Source organism: Salminus brasiliensis, chromosome 4, assembly GCF_030463535.1.
Source record: "Salminus brasiliensis chromosome 4, fSalBra1.hap2, whole genome shotgun sequence".
NCBI classification, from domain to species: Eukaryota; Metazoa; Chordata; class Actinopteri; order Characiformes; family Bryconidae; genus Salminus; species Salminus brasiliensis.
This window is the reverse complement of record NC_132881.1, coordinates 40,671,879-40,690,198: the sequence shown is the minus strand read 5'-3', so window position 1 is coordinate 40,690,198 and position 18,320 is coordinate 40,671,879. Positions and strand designations below refer to the sequence as shown.

At 41.2% G+C, this 18,320-nt stretch overlaps 1 protein-coding gene across 2 annotated transcripts in view; it reads right to left on the bottom strand.

Moving 5' to 3' along the window:
* Positions 1 to 210: 210 nt before the first annotated feature.
* Positions 211 to 18,320, bottom strand: part of tbck (TBC1 domain containing kinase) — a 76,166-nt gene continuing 58,056 nt past the window's right edge. For both annotated transcript variants that reach the window (XM_072677089.1, XM_072677088.1), the window contains exons 24-26: positions 8,351 to 8,526; positions 3,066 to 3,225; positions 211 to 1,859 (exon numbers count right to left, since the gene is read on the bottom strand). In XM_072677089.1, coding sequence (XP_072533190.1) covers positions 1,749 to 1,859; positions 3,066 to 3,225; positions 8,351 to 8,526 — 447 coding nt within the window. In that variant the 3' untranslated portion in view covers positions 211 to 1,748. The remainder of the gene's footprint in view (positions 1,860 to 3,065; positions 3,226 to 8,350; positions 8,527 to 18,320) is intronic.

Sequence of the window (18,320 nt, the reverse complement as noted above, 5' to 3'; positions counted from 1 at the left end):
AGCTGTTTCACGGTTAGCTCCCTAATTTTACCATCTAATGCTGAAAAATGAAACCAGATTGAAACATTTGGATTTGTAGAAAATACTTGCCAGAACCTGCTCAGTCTATGATGAATATATAACCATCTGGAAGTGACAGTTCTTTTTCATTTTACAGACATGCTCCTGATTTTTTAAACTGAATAAATGCACACAGTGAAAGAGAAGGGATTCATCACAGCTGTTTTATAATTGTGAAGAGCTCTTAGCTTTAATAAAAAAAAAAACCCAAAACACCAGGAAGTCAATTAGAGACGCACATGAAAAGGGCAGTTCAACCAAGCAAAGCTACTGTGGTTAACAGACTGCAAAGGCTGCAGATTCCTTTTAGCACGCTATCACATTAGTCACGTTAGCATTGTCCAACTGAAGTATCCCTTTAAAAACGTTAAATTGATTGTTCCATGGCAGAAGTGGACGTCTTCACCCACCAATTTCCTGTCGGAACGCTGTAGCAAAGAAAGCGCACAGTAATGGAAACATCACACTTCAGAAATGAAAAGCTGAAGGTGCCAGACTCACTGAGTTTGTGCCTAAACTCTGCCCTGAACTTCAGAACATGACTGATGTTAAACTGTCAGAACGCTCGCCTCTTCCTCAGAGCTGCTGTTAAACAGAAAGAGAAAACAGATCTACGGCAAGAGCATGACAAGTAGCACAAACCTCCCACACCTGCACCTCCTTTCATATTCTACCATTGGAGTAGGATATGGTGCAGCAGCTGAATTCTCCTGGGACAGAGCTGATCATGAAGGGAATTAACAGTGTGCAGAATGAATCACTATCCTAATCTGAGCCTGTTATTCACATTATCCTCACACAGTTATCCAGACACACACACATGCATTCCCTTTGGCACAAATAAATGAAGTAGAGAAAAAAAAAAAGTTCACATTTTTCCTTCACTGCAAAAACACGGAGGATGTTCAAGTTCAGGAATGCCCGTACAGTTTGCAAAGAATCAGTTCAGACATCAATAAACAATGTATTCATACAGTCATATGCGAAGGCTTGAGCTTCCAGCTCGAATGACATGCTGTTGATTTTCTATGAGAGAATAAGTGAACAAATCCTATCACCACTGTCAACAAAAACCTCACATCTCCATTTTTGCAGATTTGGACTTTTTGACATAATTTGAATCTGGCAGTTGTTCTTTGCATTGTGTATTTCTGTGGTCATGTCTGTTCATGAAGAATGCCTCTATAAAATGTTTGTCATTGCCACAACCATTGCTTCAACCGCAGCACACCTGTGCCAATGTCTCACAGTTTAGCACGACCTTGTGTGTATTACTGCCTAATTTACATACTGCTCATGACTGCATTTTGTGCCTCAGCTCATTTGCACCTATTTGGCTTATTATAACACAATTACTTGAAATAAATTTCATTCATTGTTACTTCTACCAAATTGCCATTTTGGAAATATTTAATTCATAGCATTAATTAATTTAATAAATATTTTTTCCTTTTTTTAAGAAAACATATAAACATGACTGTCTACACACCACGTTTTATTTCTACTCATTTCCCAATATGTCCCAGAAGTCTGTGGAGGACTTGTTCACTTTCTTTTATTTAGAAAATCATCAAAATGTCTGTAATTTGACCAGGTTGTCCAAACTTTTGAACATGCCTGTAACCTAAAGCTTTTCCTCAAATAAAATGTCCATCATGCTACAAACAAACAAACAAACAAATGGAGTTTTATATCTGTGGGGAGGGCACAGTAAGGAGACCGGTGGGCTTCATCTTGTTCATGCCGCCATCGAGGACACACACGCGAGGGTAATTCACCTTCACCAAGTGGGTGGCAAACTGTGGAAAGGGTAAAGACAAGAAATAGAAATCATGTCAAAAAGTGAAAATTGTCAAAAATGGAAATAGGAGATTTTTGCGTGACATTGACTTTACTTTGTACTATAGAGAATCCATTTCTCAAAGAGTATAAAGATACATTATGGACAATCGGGAGGTCAATCAAAAGTGTTTCTGGTGATATGGTGATTATTGTCACAAAACCAAAGGTGTTTATTGTTTAAGCAAACTCAACACAAACCTCTGTGTCTGATGTTAAGCTTCTGTTGTTTGCTAAAAAGTTCCAAAACTGATTTCTTGCATTGAAAGTGATCTAGAAAGTGATCTAGAAAGTGAAGTCCAAACATACCAGAGTAATCCTGAATACATTATTATTGCACTGATGCAGCATAGAAATAGCCCTTCATTTCTTTTGTTCCAGTGTGATCACTGTGTTTACATTGTGTCAGAATGACTTAGACTAACATCTTTTTATACTGACTTTCAATGGAAGTTTTCCTTCTTCTATAAAAGCCTCCATTTTGGATTGTTTTGGATCCATTTATGCATGTGAGCAATGGTATACAATATATTTTTTTATACAAGACATGTTTTTAAAGAAGCGTTTAACCCCTAATACAGCAAGGCTTATTACACAGTAAGGTGTATGACTTCTGTACAAACTGGTGGGGCTATTCTTCGGAAACAGAAGTTTGTAATAACACTTCTGGGTTAAACACTTCGGACCTGCCGGTGGGCCACAGGCTGTTTAGGGGTTAACCAGATAACCAGACTTTGAGCTGTTGTGCTCTGTATTGAGAAAAAAAACCTTTGCCTATGTATCTGAACTGGATTTTATAAGAAGCATATTTCTAAATGTAAGTATTAGTCACCAACTGTTAAGCCTTCATATTTAACTTGGTGGGTCTGAAGCTCTATAGTTTCTGTACAGCTCGAACTGAAATCCTTCCCTAGTCATCAGCATCTGACCCCTCAAAACACAGCCAGAGAGGGAAAGCTCATTTCTCTGATTCTTGGTTTTATTAAAGGGGTTGGACAGGGCCAGGATACTATGATTAGAGATCGCTGTTTCGGTAAGAGGGCAAACACTCCAAATGTCAGAGGGAGGGAGGGGGTACAGAGACAGACATAGAAACATACAGAGAGAGAGAGCGAGAGAGAGCGAGAGAGAGAGAGAGAGAGAGAGAGAGAGAGAGAATTACTAACTGTAGCTGCCGTCTTCATGATGTTGCTAAGCACCACAATGACTCTGCCCTTGTAGCCGATTAGTGCGTTGGTCACGGGGCACTGGAGCACCTCTCCGTCCGGCCCGAACACTGAGCTGTACGGGATATTTATGCTGCCGGGGATGTGACCGCGGCTGAAGCTACACACATGCAGTCAAGGGACAAACCAACAGTGTGAATATCTACAGCCTCTCAGAAGCAAGGCAGGATAAACAAACAGTCCTAATAACAAAGTGTGTTTACAGTCTTACTGAAGATACACACTCGGACGGTTAGGTCTCATCAGTGTCACAGACAGATCTCTGGACTCAAGAAGCAGAGATCTGTCTAATGATCTATTAATTAATCTAATAATTTAAAGTTACACTTCAATGCAGTGCACTTTTAGGCAGGACCTTTTTTTACATTCAAACACTAGAAGTCAGGAAGCACTCTAATCTGTCCTGTTCAATTATGCACACACTTTTCTTTCAACCCAATCCAGGTCTGTATTAGCGTTGCACAAACTTGTCAATGTGGTTTCGGGCACAGAATGACTTACTGTGAACTATGAAAATAAACAAAACATCAGCGTGCCTGTGAATGCCAAGTGGGAGCCATTTTAGACACAGTTTTTTTTTTTTTCATAGCTCACAGTAACATTAATAGTTTGTCTTTGTCACATGGTTTGCTCTGAAATGTGCCCAAACCTTTTTAGCTGAGTTACCCGGCTGAGCATTGTGTGAGTGTTTAATCTTCTAAATTAGGTAGTAAAACACTTCTCTCCTGCACCCTAATAGCATACAGGTCCACAGGGCAGGCTTCATTTAACCATTCAGGCACAGCCTTCTGCCGCTTTACCACCAGAACACCAGAAGCCTTCCCAGTGTGTGTGTTCACCTGTTTTATAAGGAGAAAAGAATTTATTTTTGCCCTTAAAGACATTCTGTCCACTTTGTTTGATGTGTTGATGTGATGTAAGGTCTTAAGCTGAATCATACCACATTAAGTTACAACATCCTAGCAATGTGATTGGCGGAGATGTACTGTATGAGTGTTGCACTTCTGATGTGTGTTCTTTTCTATAGGCATGATGTGTGTAACTATCGCTCTAGGTAGCAGCACTGTGTTTTGTTTCAGGCAGTGTCTGAGATTAAGGGTAGTTTGGACTCCAACCTATTTTGTACTGGCTAGGATTTATTCCCATAATGGACATTAAAGCACTTTTGGATAAGACCGTCTGCTAAATGCCGTAAACGGAAACAATATCTCACAATAACGGCACTCCAAACTCATCTATGTGAATATCAGTCCGCCTAGAACTGGCCAGCAAGCTGTTTAACCCTTTAGCAAGCACGGTCACTCCACTTGGATTTGCAGTGGCTGGTCACTGGTTGGTACGGTGCCACCAGTAGGATTTACCGTGGCTGGTCCCTGGTTGGTGTGGTCATCACGCAACCATAGCCTTTAAATCCACAAGTTCATCTAACCTGCTTCCCCCAGCGCACAGCGTGTCTCTACAACACTGCCGAAACACAGCGACACCTGAGCTAATCAACATAAGTTTGCCAGTCATACTGCTCACACACTTCCTCGTTTTAAGCTCTGTGTCATTTAAACGTAGTGCTCAAGATACTCTGAATTGATGCGTTTCTATTGTTGTATCCTATAACAGCGCAAAAATAGGGCCGATTTATGACACTGAACTCAAACACGGCTGCCTTTACAAGGCTGGAGTTATTCTCTAGCTTTTATCTTTAATTCCACCTTAACAGAATGTAACTGTGGCACTGTTTTAAGGTGGAAAATCAGATTCAGGCTGCAAGATTAGGCAAATGCGAGACACTTTGCACTGTTTATATCTTTAAAATGATCATTTCAAATTTTTTATATATTAGTCAGATCCAGTGAATACATGAAACGAAGTCATGAAGTGAAACTACTGTATAAAAATAGGCAAAAATGGCTATAACAGTAAAAAACAGTATTCATGATCTAAAGGTAAAGGTGCACATATTTATCACTGTACACTGTACAGCGAAATGTGTCCTCCGCATTTAACCCATCTGTGGTAGTGAACACACACACACACACACACACACACACACACACACACACACACACACACACTAGTGAACTAGGGGCAGTGAGTACACAAACACCCAGTGTGGTAGGCAGCCAACTCCAGTGCCCGGGGAGCAGAGAGGATAAAGGGCCTTGCTCAAGGGCCGAACAGTGGCAGCTTGCCAAGCCCGGGAATCAAACCCACAACCCTGTTATCGATGCCCGGAGCTCTATACGGTTACTGCCTGTTGATTCCCCCAGAAATGACGTAGAGCTGAGTTGATAAGTAACAGTCAAATACAAGAACTCAGACAGCGTGAACTCACTTGCAAAAGGGTTAAATTGTAATGAGCCACAGGTAAGGAGCCTGTAAAAAAACAGAGACTCACGGGAACTCAATTTACTCATACAGCAAAACCAAGTGAGTGGCAATGACAGGTGAAGGTCTGTCTCTACATGCCTCTGTCTGCAAAGGTCCAGTTTGGATCGAAGTCCCAGTAGTATGTAGTATAATCTCCCTTGACCACTGCTGATCCACTGGCCTTCGGGCCCACAACCACAGCACACCAGTGCCAATGTCTCACAGTATAGCACGACCTCTTGTGTATTACTGCCTAATTATACATACTGCTTGTGACTGCAGTTTGTGCCTCAGCTCATTTGCACCTGTTTAGCCTATTAAAAATGGCACTGAGGTAAGCACACCACACGCCTTACGGTCTCCTGACTGTGTGTGAAAACGTCTACAGAAAAACGTCAGCCTCCTGACAGACTGACAGAGCTTCCGGAAAGTTTCCAGCTCCACTGTAAAGTAACGGTGGCATGGGAATGAATGCATGGAGGACAGCGGGAAACCAAGATGGAGACAAATGAAAGCAATAACATGGCCTCTTGGGACGAGGGAGCAGCAGCCAGGACGGGATTGTGCAAAATCTGACATAATAAGGGAGCCATCCTAAAGACAGGAGAGGAGAAGAGCAGCAGAGCAACGTGCTGAATCACTCAAAAAAGTGTTGAGAGAAAGAGAGGGAGAAAGAGAGCGAGCCTGATATACCTGAATAATCCTTCATTTTAACTCCCTTGTCTCCGCAGAAGAGCTGTAATCACTAGCAATTTCTACTACATCCATTAACAAAGGCGTCATGAAGTGACTTCTCAGAGAGCTGCAGTCGCTCACTCAGAAGCACGAAGATCTCACAATCACATTATTGCACACATATAAAGCACAAAGGCAGAGCCTTGTCTAACACCTTAAAGCTTTTAGATTATTAAATCACATTAAACTACAGGCTAAGATTAATGAGCAAAAAATGAAAGGGCATGTTTCATAGCAGAAAAGTCTTGATTCAGAGGGTTAGTGCACTTTCTACAGACCTGTCCACCCAATTAAGGTAGCAGAATGTACATTACATGTCCAAATGTTTGCAGACACCTGATCCTCCAGACACTCTAGACCTGCTGTTGAAATCGAGGGCAATAATATGGAGTCAATAATATGTTTTCTCCTTGCTGCAGTAACAGACTCGACTCTTCTGCAAATGCCTTGCACTGCATTTCGGAACATTGCTGTGAGGATTTGATGGTATTTGGCTATGAGATTATATGGTTATGCATTAGTGAGGTCAGGTATTGATAATGAATGATTAGTTATAGATCAGAAATGTCACTCAAACGAATTCCAGGGGTATTAGCTGGAGCTCCAGCACTCTAGAGAAGTCAGTTGCACTGCTCCACAGCCCAGTGCTGCGGGCCTTTAACCCCCTTTATGTACCAAATGGCATTGGGCATGGTGCAGTGACGGCTGCTGGTCTTTCAAAGAGGGGAGGCTCATTGTCGTGCTCTACGTCCTAGCGAACAGTATGAATGATTGATTGAACAAAACTAATGTAATTATACTAAACTGGAACAAGGAAATACTATGAGTGTGTTTTATTTACACAATAAACAATGAAAATTATCAAGTAATTTCACCAAGCAAATACCAAGAACTGGGTTGCAGAAAATGCACTGTAAGTAGGGCTGGGTGATATGGTAAAAATAGACTTTTTTTCGCAATACACAATATTTATCACAATTATCTTATCTTATATTTGATATGCTTCGAAAGGAAAACTGTTATCACGATAACAAAACTGATCACAATATGATAAAATATCATCATATCGCCTAGCTCTATTTGTGAGTTTCGTTCCTAGGCAACAGAGAGTAAAAACGAAAGGTGGCGACGACATCTGCTCGTATAAGCAAGTGATAGTTACAAGCCACTGGCTGTGAATTTCAGATATTTTCCCATGTAATTTGTTAATGAGAGGCTTATGTCTCTAAGCAACATAACAGTCAGAGATTATTCCGTAAACAGCATTCCACAGTGTCACTATCACAGCATTAGAAATGCTGGTCTTGCCCTGCAACGCAAAACATGTCACTTGTCCAGAGGTGTCTGAACTTCCGCAACTGACTGTAGGAAAAAATGTGAGGACATAATTAATTAGGCTATTCGTTGCTGGTCCTCACATTGAAAGACATAGCTGCATAATAACGAGCATGACGTATGGTGCGCTGTCCAGCGGCACTGTCCAGCAGAGTAAGTAAGCTGCTGTGTAGGTGTTTTGCGTAGAAGCCAGGTCCTTCCATACCTCCTTCAGGTGAAGCTAAGAAAGCTAGTGGTGCATGACGGCAGTAACACATATCTCACGGCCCACTGGCTTCTGTCTGATCTGTTCAAGCCCATTCTCCAGGGAAGAGCCATGTCTTCAGCTTCTCACTTAAAACAAACGCTTGAGTTTGAAGTTAGTTGTTATGGTGGTGGCTGGAGTTCTGTGTTGACAGGGGTATATTTGTAGGAGCACCAGTGTCCAGATTCAAATCTCTGATTACATCAATTTATACTAAAGCTGAACTAATGATTATTCATATGAGTGATTTTTCAATTAACTATTATTTGACTGTCTTACTAATTAAACCACTCTGAGCTTTCCTCCCACTTTGTCCCCATTATGCAAAAGTAATTTCTCCTTTCATTGTGCGATATAAGAACAGAAGCCTTATCGCCCCCTGGGCTTCCTGTAGTGAACTGCAATCTGTCAGAACAAATGTGTGTCATACGAGCATTAACTAGCATTATACAAAGCTATACTGATATGTGTATATTACATATTAAAAGAAGAAACAGTAAAAGTCAGACCGAAACTGGAATTTTCAGCAGTGGTGCTTAAAGGATACTCCTCAGAGCTCCGAATGTCGACAGCCACAATCTTGGTTTTGACCGGTTTAGGCCTCTTTACAGGAGTCTTAAAAGGAGCAGGTCCGGTCAGCTCACACAGGTCAATCAGATCCTCAGCGGAGATACGTGGAGAAACCTCGGCCTTCAGCTCAGACAGCTTCAGTGGCTCACGAGACTGATAGAGAGAGACAGAAAAAATTGGAAGAGTAAGAGTGAGAAAGTAAAAAACTGAGAAAGCGAAAGAGAATGAGAATGAAAGAGATAGATAAAGAGTGAGAGTGAGTCAGATGGCAAGAGAGTGAAAGACAGAGTGAGACAGCGAGAGATGGCGTGACACTGACAGTGTGACAGAGTGAGTGAAATAGAGAAAGTGATCCATTGAGAGAGCAAAAGAGATACAAAGACAGCAAGGGTGAGAGAGTAACAGTGGGAAAGTAAAAGTAAAAGCGCGAGAGTAAAAGCGAGTCAGACAGTAAAAGAGTGAAAATGAGTGAATAAGAGAGTGAGACAGCGAGAGAATGAGAGTGATAGAAAATGCGAGTGAGAGAGCAAGAGCGATAATTTGAGTGAGATTGAAGGATGCAATGAGAGAGTGAGAGAGAGTGAGAGAGAAAGAGAGTGAGAGACAGTTTGCGTGAGAGAGAGAGAGCGTGAGAGAGTGAGATAGATTCAGAGTGAGAGAGATAAAGAGATATATATAGAGAGAGTGAAAAAAAGATAGAGAGGTATATATGTAGAGAGAGTGAGAGAGCTAGCTTACTGAAGGGACATACTAAATGATTAAACCGGTTGAAGGAACAGACTGAAAAACAATCAAATCAGATCAATTCAGAACACAAAAACAAGCAAAGATGTCATTTACATCAGTTACTACTGATAAATAATGATTAACTGCACAGTACAACACAATAATCAACATCAAGCAAAATCATTACACCCCTACCCAATCCCCCCCCCCCCCTACCTGCACACCCCCTTAAACACACTGTGACTTTCTTCATATTGAGAAGACAGTTAGGATTTTGGCTATGAAACAACACCAATTCCAACTTGCTATCAGAATCTCCACGTTCTGTGCAACAACACCCAATACGGAGTGATACAGCGTGAGAAGGCCAGCAGGTACCGCTGAGACAGGCCAGTGGGGCTTGCTTGCAGGAGACTGTTGGCTGCCTAATGGTGTTTATTTGAGAGCCAACAATGCCCACAGTTGGCCAACACCACGGTAGCCTGAGAGAAAGGACCCAGAGGGCAGCAGGGACAGGTGTGCACTCTCTTTAGCACTGGAATCTGAACTCTGTTACTGAACACCTGTCCCAGCTCCACTGCTGTGTTCAATGCACTGTAAAGCCTGAGAAAAATACTACAGGATATAGTGGTGTCAATGTATTTAAAAGTGTTTAATACCGTTAATCACAACAATATTCTTAAAATGCTAGCTAACACATCCTTAAAGGACACCAATGTTTTCTATTTTTAGGGATTTTAAGTAGTAATAAATGTGGGGGTGTTCATTTCTTCAGTTCTGTGTGTTTAGTTAAAGTACCTTCATTTCTCAATATTGTTCAAATAAAGATCAAATGTTTAAATGGGTTTAAAAAGACTAAGGTTTTCATGGGGTGTGCTAACATTTTCACAGGACTGTAATATAGTTATATTCCAAAACATACACGATATAGATAGAAGATATAAAAGAAAATGAGACGTGAGAGTTAGGAAAAGGAGAGGAAACAGAGAGAGAAGGAGAGAGAGAGAGAGAGAGAAGGAGAGCGAGAGAGCGAGAGAAAGAGAGAGAGAGGAGAGAGAGCGAGAGAAGGAGAACGAGAGAGAGAACGAGAGAGAGAGAGAGAGAGAGAAGGAGAGAGAGCGAGAGAAGGAGAACGAAAGAGAGAAGGAGAACGAGAGAGCGAGAGAGAGAAAGAGAAAGAGAGAAGGAGAACGAGAGAGAGAGCGAGAGAGAGAAAGAGAACGAGAGAGAGAGAGAGAGAAGGAGAACGAGAGAGATAGAGAGAAGGAGAACGAGAGAGAGAGAGAAAGAGAGAGAGAGAGAGAGAGATGGACGTGCAGGGTGTAATTGTGTCTCAGGGCTGGCTGGGTAGGGGACAGGTGGATTTATAGCCACGCCACACACTGCATCATCAGCGAGCTGGATGATGTCAGCCAGCAGGAAGGAGAGAAGGTGCTCCAGAAGGAAAATGAAAAGCTCAGAAACATGAAGCAGCTTGTTCACATCATGCATCACATCACCTGCAAACTCCACTACCTGAAGGAAATGCTGAATATTCAGGGCAGCAGGGCAGTGGACTGACCCTCACACTGCTCTAAAGGAGTGCATTTTATATACAGAAAGGTTAACATACACCTGAACTTATCTGAACTCAAACGGTCTGAGGAAAGTGATTGCTTTAAAACATTTCAGTTTAATGACTCTATATATAATAATTTAGTACAAACTATAATAACAACTAGTACAAACAATGCACTCGTTAAGTGTTATATGTAGGTAAGTAAATGAATGGAGTTGTAGCCTGGGGGAAACACTACACAGTGATGGTGAGTGAATGTAGGGGGAAGGAGATACAGCCAGTATGCAAACAGATGGCGACAGGAGCCAATGTGAAAGGTGTGAGTTTACTCATCGAGGTTGCACTGGCCAAACATAAGGCACATGCTAAAGGTCACCATATTTCATTGAAACCACTCAGTTCACTCAGTCAGTATAACTCAACTAAACAAATTCATTAACTCAAAATATGCCCAAAATGATCGTATATAAATTACTAAAATGGTGTATCTTAACTATTCATTTTTGTTAGTTTGACTTAATCAGCTGAAGTGATCCCAGGTTTCTGTAGTATTTATGTTAACTTAATTAATTCAGTAAGTAGTGCAGTGCAGTGTTAGGTTTTTCAGTGTGCTAGTGAGATCTCTTTTCATTACAGGAGATGCCTTTACACTGAATATGTGCAGCTTTAGAGGGATCAGAGGTTTAAGGGTCAGGAAAAAGTGTAATACAAAAATAAAAAGTAAATAAAATAAAAGTTGTTAGTTAAACAAATACTATTATAAATTATAGTCACTGATTGAATGAGCCAACTCTTAGTAGTTTCTAGATGTAGTAACTAGTAACTTTTGCTTTTGGCAGTAACCTCAAACAAATGCTTTATAAAGCTGTAGTCAACCCTGTACGCCTGCTTGGCATCTTCAGGCATTACTTAGCATCAAATAACCTATATTCTTGGATGCTACAGTCGTGCTACAGCATTTCAGTGCAAATAAGGTCAAGAGCCTAATCCCACAATTTTTCATTATTTTGCTTCTGTATTTTGGACCACTATCATGTTGTATAACAAAAGTGCACAGACATTGATATTCTCCTGCAGAATTTCATTGGTTCCTCAGCGACTGTAAGCTACTTAAGCCCTGAGGCAGAGGCAAAACTGCCCCAAACATTAAACTACCTCCACCAGGTTTCATAGATGAGATTTTAGTGTAACGTTTTTTTCTCTGAACATAACTCTGTGTACATTGACAAAAATGTCTCGTCTCATCTACCCACAGACTTCCAGTAGCACTGCAAAAAATAATCCAGGTAGTCAGAGACCGGTATCACAGTTTTTTTTTTTTCTTTTGAGGAAAGCAGTGCTTGCCTCTAGGGTAACCTCTCATGTTCAGTGTTTGTCTTGTGGGAGCTGTATAAACGCACACATCAGGCGAGATAATAAATGATAAAAGATGCCTATATGCTTAGCTGTCACCCCAGGGTTTACTGACGCTTATTTGAAGATTCGACAGTGTGTCCTTGCACTGATCTTTGCAGGACGCCCACTCGTAAGGAGAGTAGCGGTGGTGCAGAGTGTCTTCCGTTTGTAAACGTCTTGGCTGTAACAACCTTTTCTTTTAAGGTCCTCAACAATAGATTTTAATTGAGCCACACAGCCCACTTGAACAATAATTTTGCGAGAGTATGTAGCCAAAACTGTGGAATTACCCTCTTATCATAAGATCTGCAAGATACTATTTTCTATTAATCTCGACTTTGTTGAATACAACTATTTTCAATATGGTTTAGAAAGTCATCATTTTAGGTTATTAAATTCATGCAGAAATGGAGATGAAAGGTTTTCAAAAGGTTTAAACTGAACCTCTTATTGAAAGAAGTATTTATTTTGTAGTTTTTAAATGTATTAATCTAAGACCAGCACAATTGTCTGTATACACACACACACACACACACACACACAAACACACACACTCAAGCGGGGTTGCCAAGTGCTGAGGCGCATAGTGCATAAAAGTTTCTGGTGCTCTGCTGACTCAACAACTGCCGAGTTCCAAACCTGCTGTTAGAGCTGCATAAAAACTTTAATGGTATTAATCACAACAATATTCTGTGATTAATTAGGATTAATCACAAGTGAATTTTTGGATGCACAACAAATACATTTCTAATAAACAGGTTAGAGGAATCTGCATGGTGTGTGTGCATGAGTGAGTAAGTGAGTGGGTGTGAGAGAGAGAGAGAAAGAGAAAGAGAGAGAGAGAGTAAGAGAATGAGAGTTATGAGATTTAATCTGCATTTCACATATATACATACATACATATTCATACACACACACTTTTAGGTATCTAAAACAAAAGTATGGGCAAAAGTTTGGGCACCCCTGTGCCATTGATCTGGAAAAATAATTGCAAATACGTTTACGTTCTCTACAGAGAGGACACTTCCACACAGTTAAGAGCATAACGACATAAAATAAATAAACATATCCAATTATATTTCTATATGGCATTAATAATATGTGATAAGAAGTACACAGTAAGAAGCACAGTGAGAAGAACACAGGTTTGGGTGCTGATCATCTCTGTGAACTCTTGCCACTACACAGATTTATTGCAGTTCCACCAGCAGCACACCTGATTTACTCTTCATGAAGGACTGATTTGATAAACTGGGTACTGGATGGGAATCAAATACTGGGCCTCTTGTTTTAAGTAGCATCCACACACACACACACACACACACACACACACACACACACACACACACACACACACACACACACACACACACACACACATCACTCCTTACAATGTACTGCCTTTTCTCTCTCTGTGTTTGTTATTAACAAATAAACTCATTGTGTTCAGATGTCCGAGTTTTGAATATACTGTATACATACCTGCATACAGTACATAACACACACACACACACACACACACACACACACACACACACACACACACACACACGTTTGTATATCAACAAATATGATAATATCAATCATCAAGGAAGCAACACATTCATGTAAACATAACATTTCTTGTACTTTACAGGACACTGAACATCTGAACCAGTCTCTCTTTGACGGTATTCATGGCCATCTGTGAAATATTAAAACATCTGTGCAAATGACTTGCATAATTTCCACCCTTGCCGCTGGTCAATAAACTTGTCATCTAATTGGACATGAGCAGTTCCTAATCCTCCCGTTCCCCCTCCTCCCTGCCGCCCTGCTGGAGACGCCTCAGCGGATATCAGAACGTTAGTCAGGATATCAAGATGAATAGAGGAGACATGCCCCTTGGGAAGTGCTGACTCATGGACCTCTAATATAAATCAATTACTCACACCATGGCTGCAATTCTGATCAACAGGCAGGTTTCCAAAGACTGACTTCTTTACAGGCTTTGAGGACTGTTTAGTGTGCTATGCTCTGACCAAAAGAAAACGAACACTTCCTCTAATTAAGATCCTGTTTAACACAAAATGCCTTTGCTGCCCTGTATGACACAGAGCCCATGTCACTCACTCAGTTAAGAGGACGTATTCTTAGCACTGGACTTTTATGAACTCAATTATGAACTGATTTTGTCAGTAAGAGTCCATATTCATGTCGCACAATATGGAGTCTGATGATTAATATGCCTTTATTGTCATTATACTTCTAACCTTGTACAGAAGAAGGAAAGCCTTTTCTTCACATATCCCAGCTTAGAAAGCTGGGGTCAGAGGACAGGCTCAGTCACACTACAGTGCCTCTGGAGAAGAGGGCCGGGGTTTAAGGGCCTTCTCTAAGGGTCCAACAGTAGACCCTGGTTTTAATAATATTTTAATATTTCCCTATTTTAATAATAAAATAGAAAATATAAGACAACAAATCCAACCCTGCTTATTAAATCAAACATGGCCGTCACCTGGTGGAGCTGCTTTAGAACATAACTTAGTTGTAGAACAAAGGCTGGAAGCCTTCTACCCACTTCCACAGCCTGAACTAGAAAAAATTATTTCCTCATCAAATTGTACAACCTGTCCACTCAACCTAATTCCCTCTAAATTGCTAAAAGAAATACTCCCAATTATAATCAGCCCTCTTTTAACAATTCTAAATTCATCCCTTAGCCTTGGGCATGTACCCCAAACCCTTAAATTAGCAGTCATAAAACCTTTAATCAAGACCCCAGTGTATTATCTAATTACAGACCCATCTCCAACTTAACATTCGTATCCAAGATATTAGAAAAAGCTGTGGCCCAACAACTCTGCTTATACCTGAGTAAGAATGACATGTATGAGAAATTCCAGTCTGGATTTAGACTCAATCACAGCACAGAGACAGCCCTAGTGAAGATTACAAATGATGCCTCTGATCAAGGCTATGTATCTTTATTAGCCCTACTAGACCTTAGTGCAGCCTTTGATACAATAGATCATACAATATTACTAGAAAGATTAGAGAAAATGTTTGAAATCACAGGCCCCACACAGCCCTATCATGGTTCCAATCATATCTAACGGGACGCTATCAGTTCGTAAAGATAAAAGATCTATCTTCAAATTACACAGAAGTACGATATGGAGTTCCTCAAGGCTCTATTTTAGGACCGCTACTATTTACATTATGCATGTTACCACTGGGCTCAGTTATAAGCAGACATGGCGTTAAATTCCATTTCTATGCAGATGACACACAGCTCTATATATCAGCCAAACCTGACGATAAATTTAGATTACAGAAAATGGAGGACTGTGTAAAGGATATAAAACTCTGGATGTCACATAACTTCCTTCTCCTCAACAGTGACAAAACCGAGGTTCTCCTTTTAGGTCCAAAAGACACTAGAAATAAACTATCAGACTTAATGTTAGACTTGGCTGATTCTTCCATCATTCCTGGTTTAGCAGCTAAAAATCTTGGCGTCACATTCGACTCAGATTTATCATTTGAGCAGCATATAGCCAATATTAGTAAGACAGCCTTTATGCAGCTTAGGAACATCTCCAAACTAAGAAACTCCCTATCACTACAAGATGCAGAAAAGCTAGTACACGCTTTTATTACCTCAAGGCTAGATTACTGTAATGCACTACTGTCAGGTTGTTCCAGCAGGAACCTCAATAAACTTCAGCTGGTTCAAAATGCTGCAGCCAGGGTCCTTACTAAAACTAGAAAATTTGACCATATCAGTCCAGTTCTATCAGCACTTCATTGGCTCCCAGTTAAATCCTGTATTGATTACAACATTCTTCTATTAACATATAAAGCCCTACATGGCCTCGCTCCTGAGTACCTGCGGGATCTTATTACATATTACGAACCATCAAGACTACTGGGTGCTGGACTCCTACTCGTTCCCAAAATTCAGAAAACCTCAGCAGGGGGAAGAGCCTTTTCCTATAAAGTCCCCCAACTCTGGAATAACCTTCCAGATAATGTTCGGGACTCAGACACAGTCTCAATCTTTAAATCTAAGCTGAAAACTCATATGTTTAGTTTAGCTTTTGGTAATTAATGTTTCCCCTTAGATAAAGGTTGCAGGTCCAGGGGTTCACGGACCCAGGGAATTGTAGTACAATAAGATGCTGGAGTTGTTGTCTCGCTGCTTACGCGCGATCACTCAGGTTTGTTGACGGTGGAGCAGATGCTGGTGTTTCCAGGGTACTCCCGTGTCTGTGTTACCTTCTGGCTTTCTCCTTTTAATTAGGCTGTTATAGTCAGACCTGCCGGAGAAGTCAGACACAATCTGATACTGCCCAACATTCTCTGCTCTCCATAAAATTCCTCTCAGAACTAACCCTCTCTTTTTACCTTCTCCGAGTAAATGGCCACCCGGCCCAACCTGCTGGAAGACTGCCCGCTGAGGTCCCCTCTACCTGCATTAAACCAGCTGCCACCTACCGGTCCAACCAGCAGGCCCTCCACCCACCACCACCCATAGCAGATCAGCGGCTCACCCGCCTACCACTGCTACCTGTTTAGTGACCATGTTAAAACCATGTTTTTAACTATCTCATACCTTTTTTGGTAATTTTTATCATTAATATTTAAATAGTTCTGACGAGAGGAGGATGGGTCCCCCTTGTGAGTCTTGGTTCCTCCCAAGGTTTCTTCCTCCAGCTCTGAGGGAGTTTTTACTTGCCACTGTCGCTGTTGGCTTGCTCACTGGGGGTCTTTGATCCATTGTGTCTTATGTTATTTTCTTTCCTCTTCTTTGTCTCTGTCTTTTATTAATCACTAATTATGTAAAGCTGCTTTGTGACGACAACAGTTGTAAAAAGCTATACAAATAAATCTTGACTTGACAACCCTGAGCTTAAAAGTGTTTTTTTTTTTTTTTTTTACACCAAGGTTCATGTTTTTGTTACATTGTGTACATCTGATCTGTAATTTAGCGAGTGCACTAAAGAACTTTTAATGATACCCATCGTCACCACCGTCATCATGTACTGTCTCCCTATACTTACAACTGATTGGTTTGTAGAAGGGCATGCGTCTGATGTCGCCTTTCTCAGATAAAATGAATGAACAGACGATTCATTTCACAGCCAGTTCTGATTCACCATATGATTGCTCATTGTGCAACCATCATATCATCACTGACAGACAGAATCGCATCTGTGTGCTCCCGCCGTCCATTTCTACTTCTTCACTGGTTCTTTTTCTACTTCTATGGTTTTTAAAGGATGGTGATAGCCTGCCTCAACTTCCTGTCATTGGCTTGAAAGTCAGAACCATCCAAGATTCATCCAAGTTTTCACACTGCAAACAAACCGAAACATGATTCAGTTCAGTCTGGACCAAGATCACCCCTTTTTGGCGACCCACATTTTGGGCCATTGGTCCGAATGGTGAGCCGAGGTACCTTTCACATCTGGCCTTTTTGGTTGAGACAGAACTGTATATTAGAGTAGGGTGTGTGGCACAGAGTGGTGATTGTGCCTTTATTGTCATTATACTTCTGCACTTTGTACAGTAGAATGAAATTCTTCTTTTTTCTGATAGTCAGACGATGGCACACGAAACAGTCCTCAAGCCTGCAAAGACGTCACTTTGTGCTCCTCAGAACTTGGAAGAAGCCATGGTGTGAGTAATTGATTTATATAAGTGCAGGGTCCATGAGTCAGCACTTCCCAAGGGGCATGTCTCCTCTATTCATCTTGATGTCCTGGAGAAGAGAGAGTTAAAGGCCTTGCTCAAGGGCCCCACAGCGGCAGCTTAGCTTAGCAGATCTGCATATTGAACCAACAACCCTCTAATCAATAACCACTCTAACCACCATGGAACCACATCAATGAATCTTTAATGAGTAACATCCTTAAGGTCGGCCTATTGCAACCCAATGTGCCAGTGTGCGCTGGTGAAATTATTAAGAAGGTACTGACCCTGGAGTGTGAAGCGGTCAGTATGATAACCTACACTGGGCCATGGTAGCATCCCAGAAAAGGATGGCATGCTCCATCCAGGTGGATCCAGGTTCACCCCATGCCAAAACACATAGCTCTCGAATTGACCAAGTAGATCTACATTCCCACCCTCACCTATGGTCAGAAAGTGTGGGTACTGACTGAAAAAACTAGGTCACGGATACAAGTGGCTGAAATTAGTTTTCTTCGTCAGGTGGCTGGGCTCACTCTTTGTAATAGAGTGAAGAGCACAGCTATCCAGGGGAGGCTCGAAGCAGAACCAC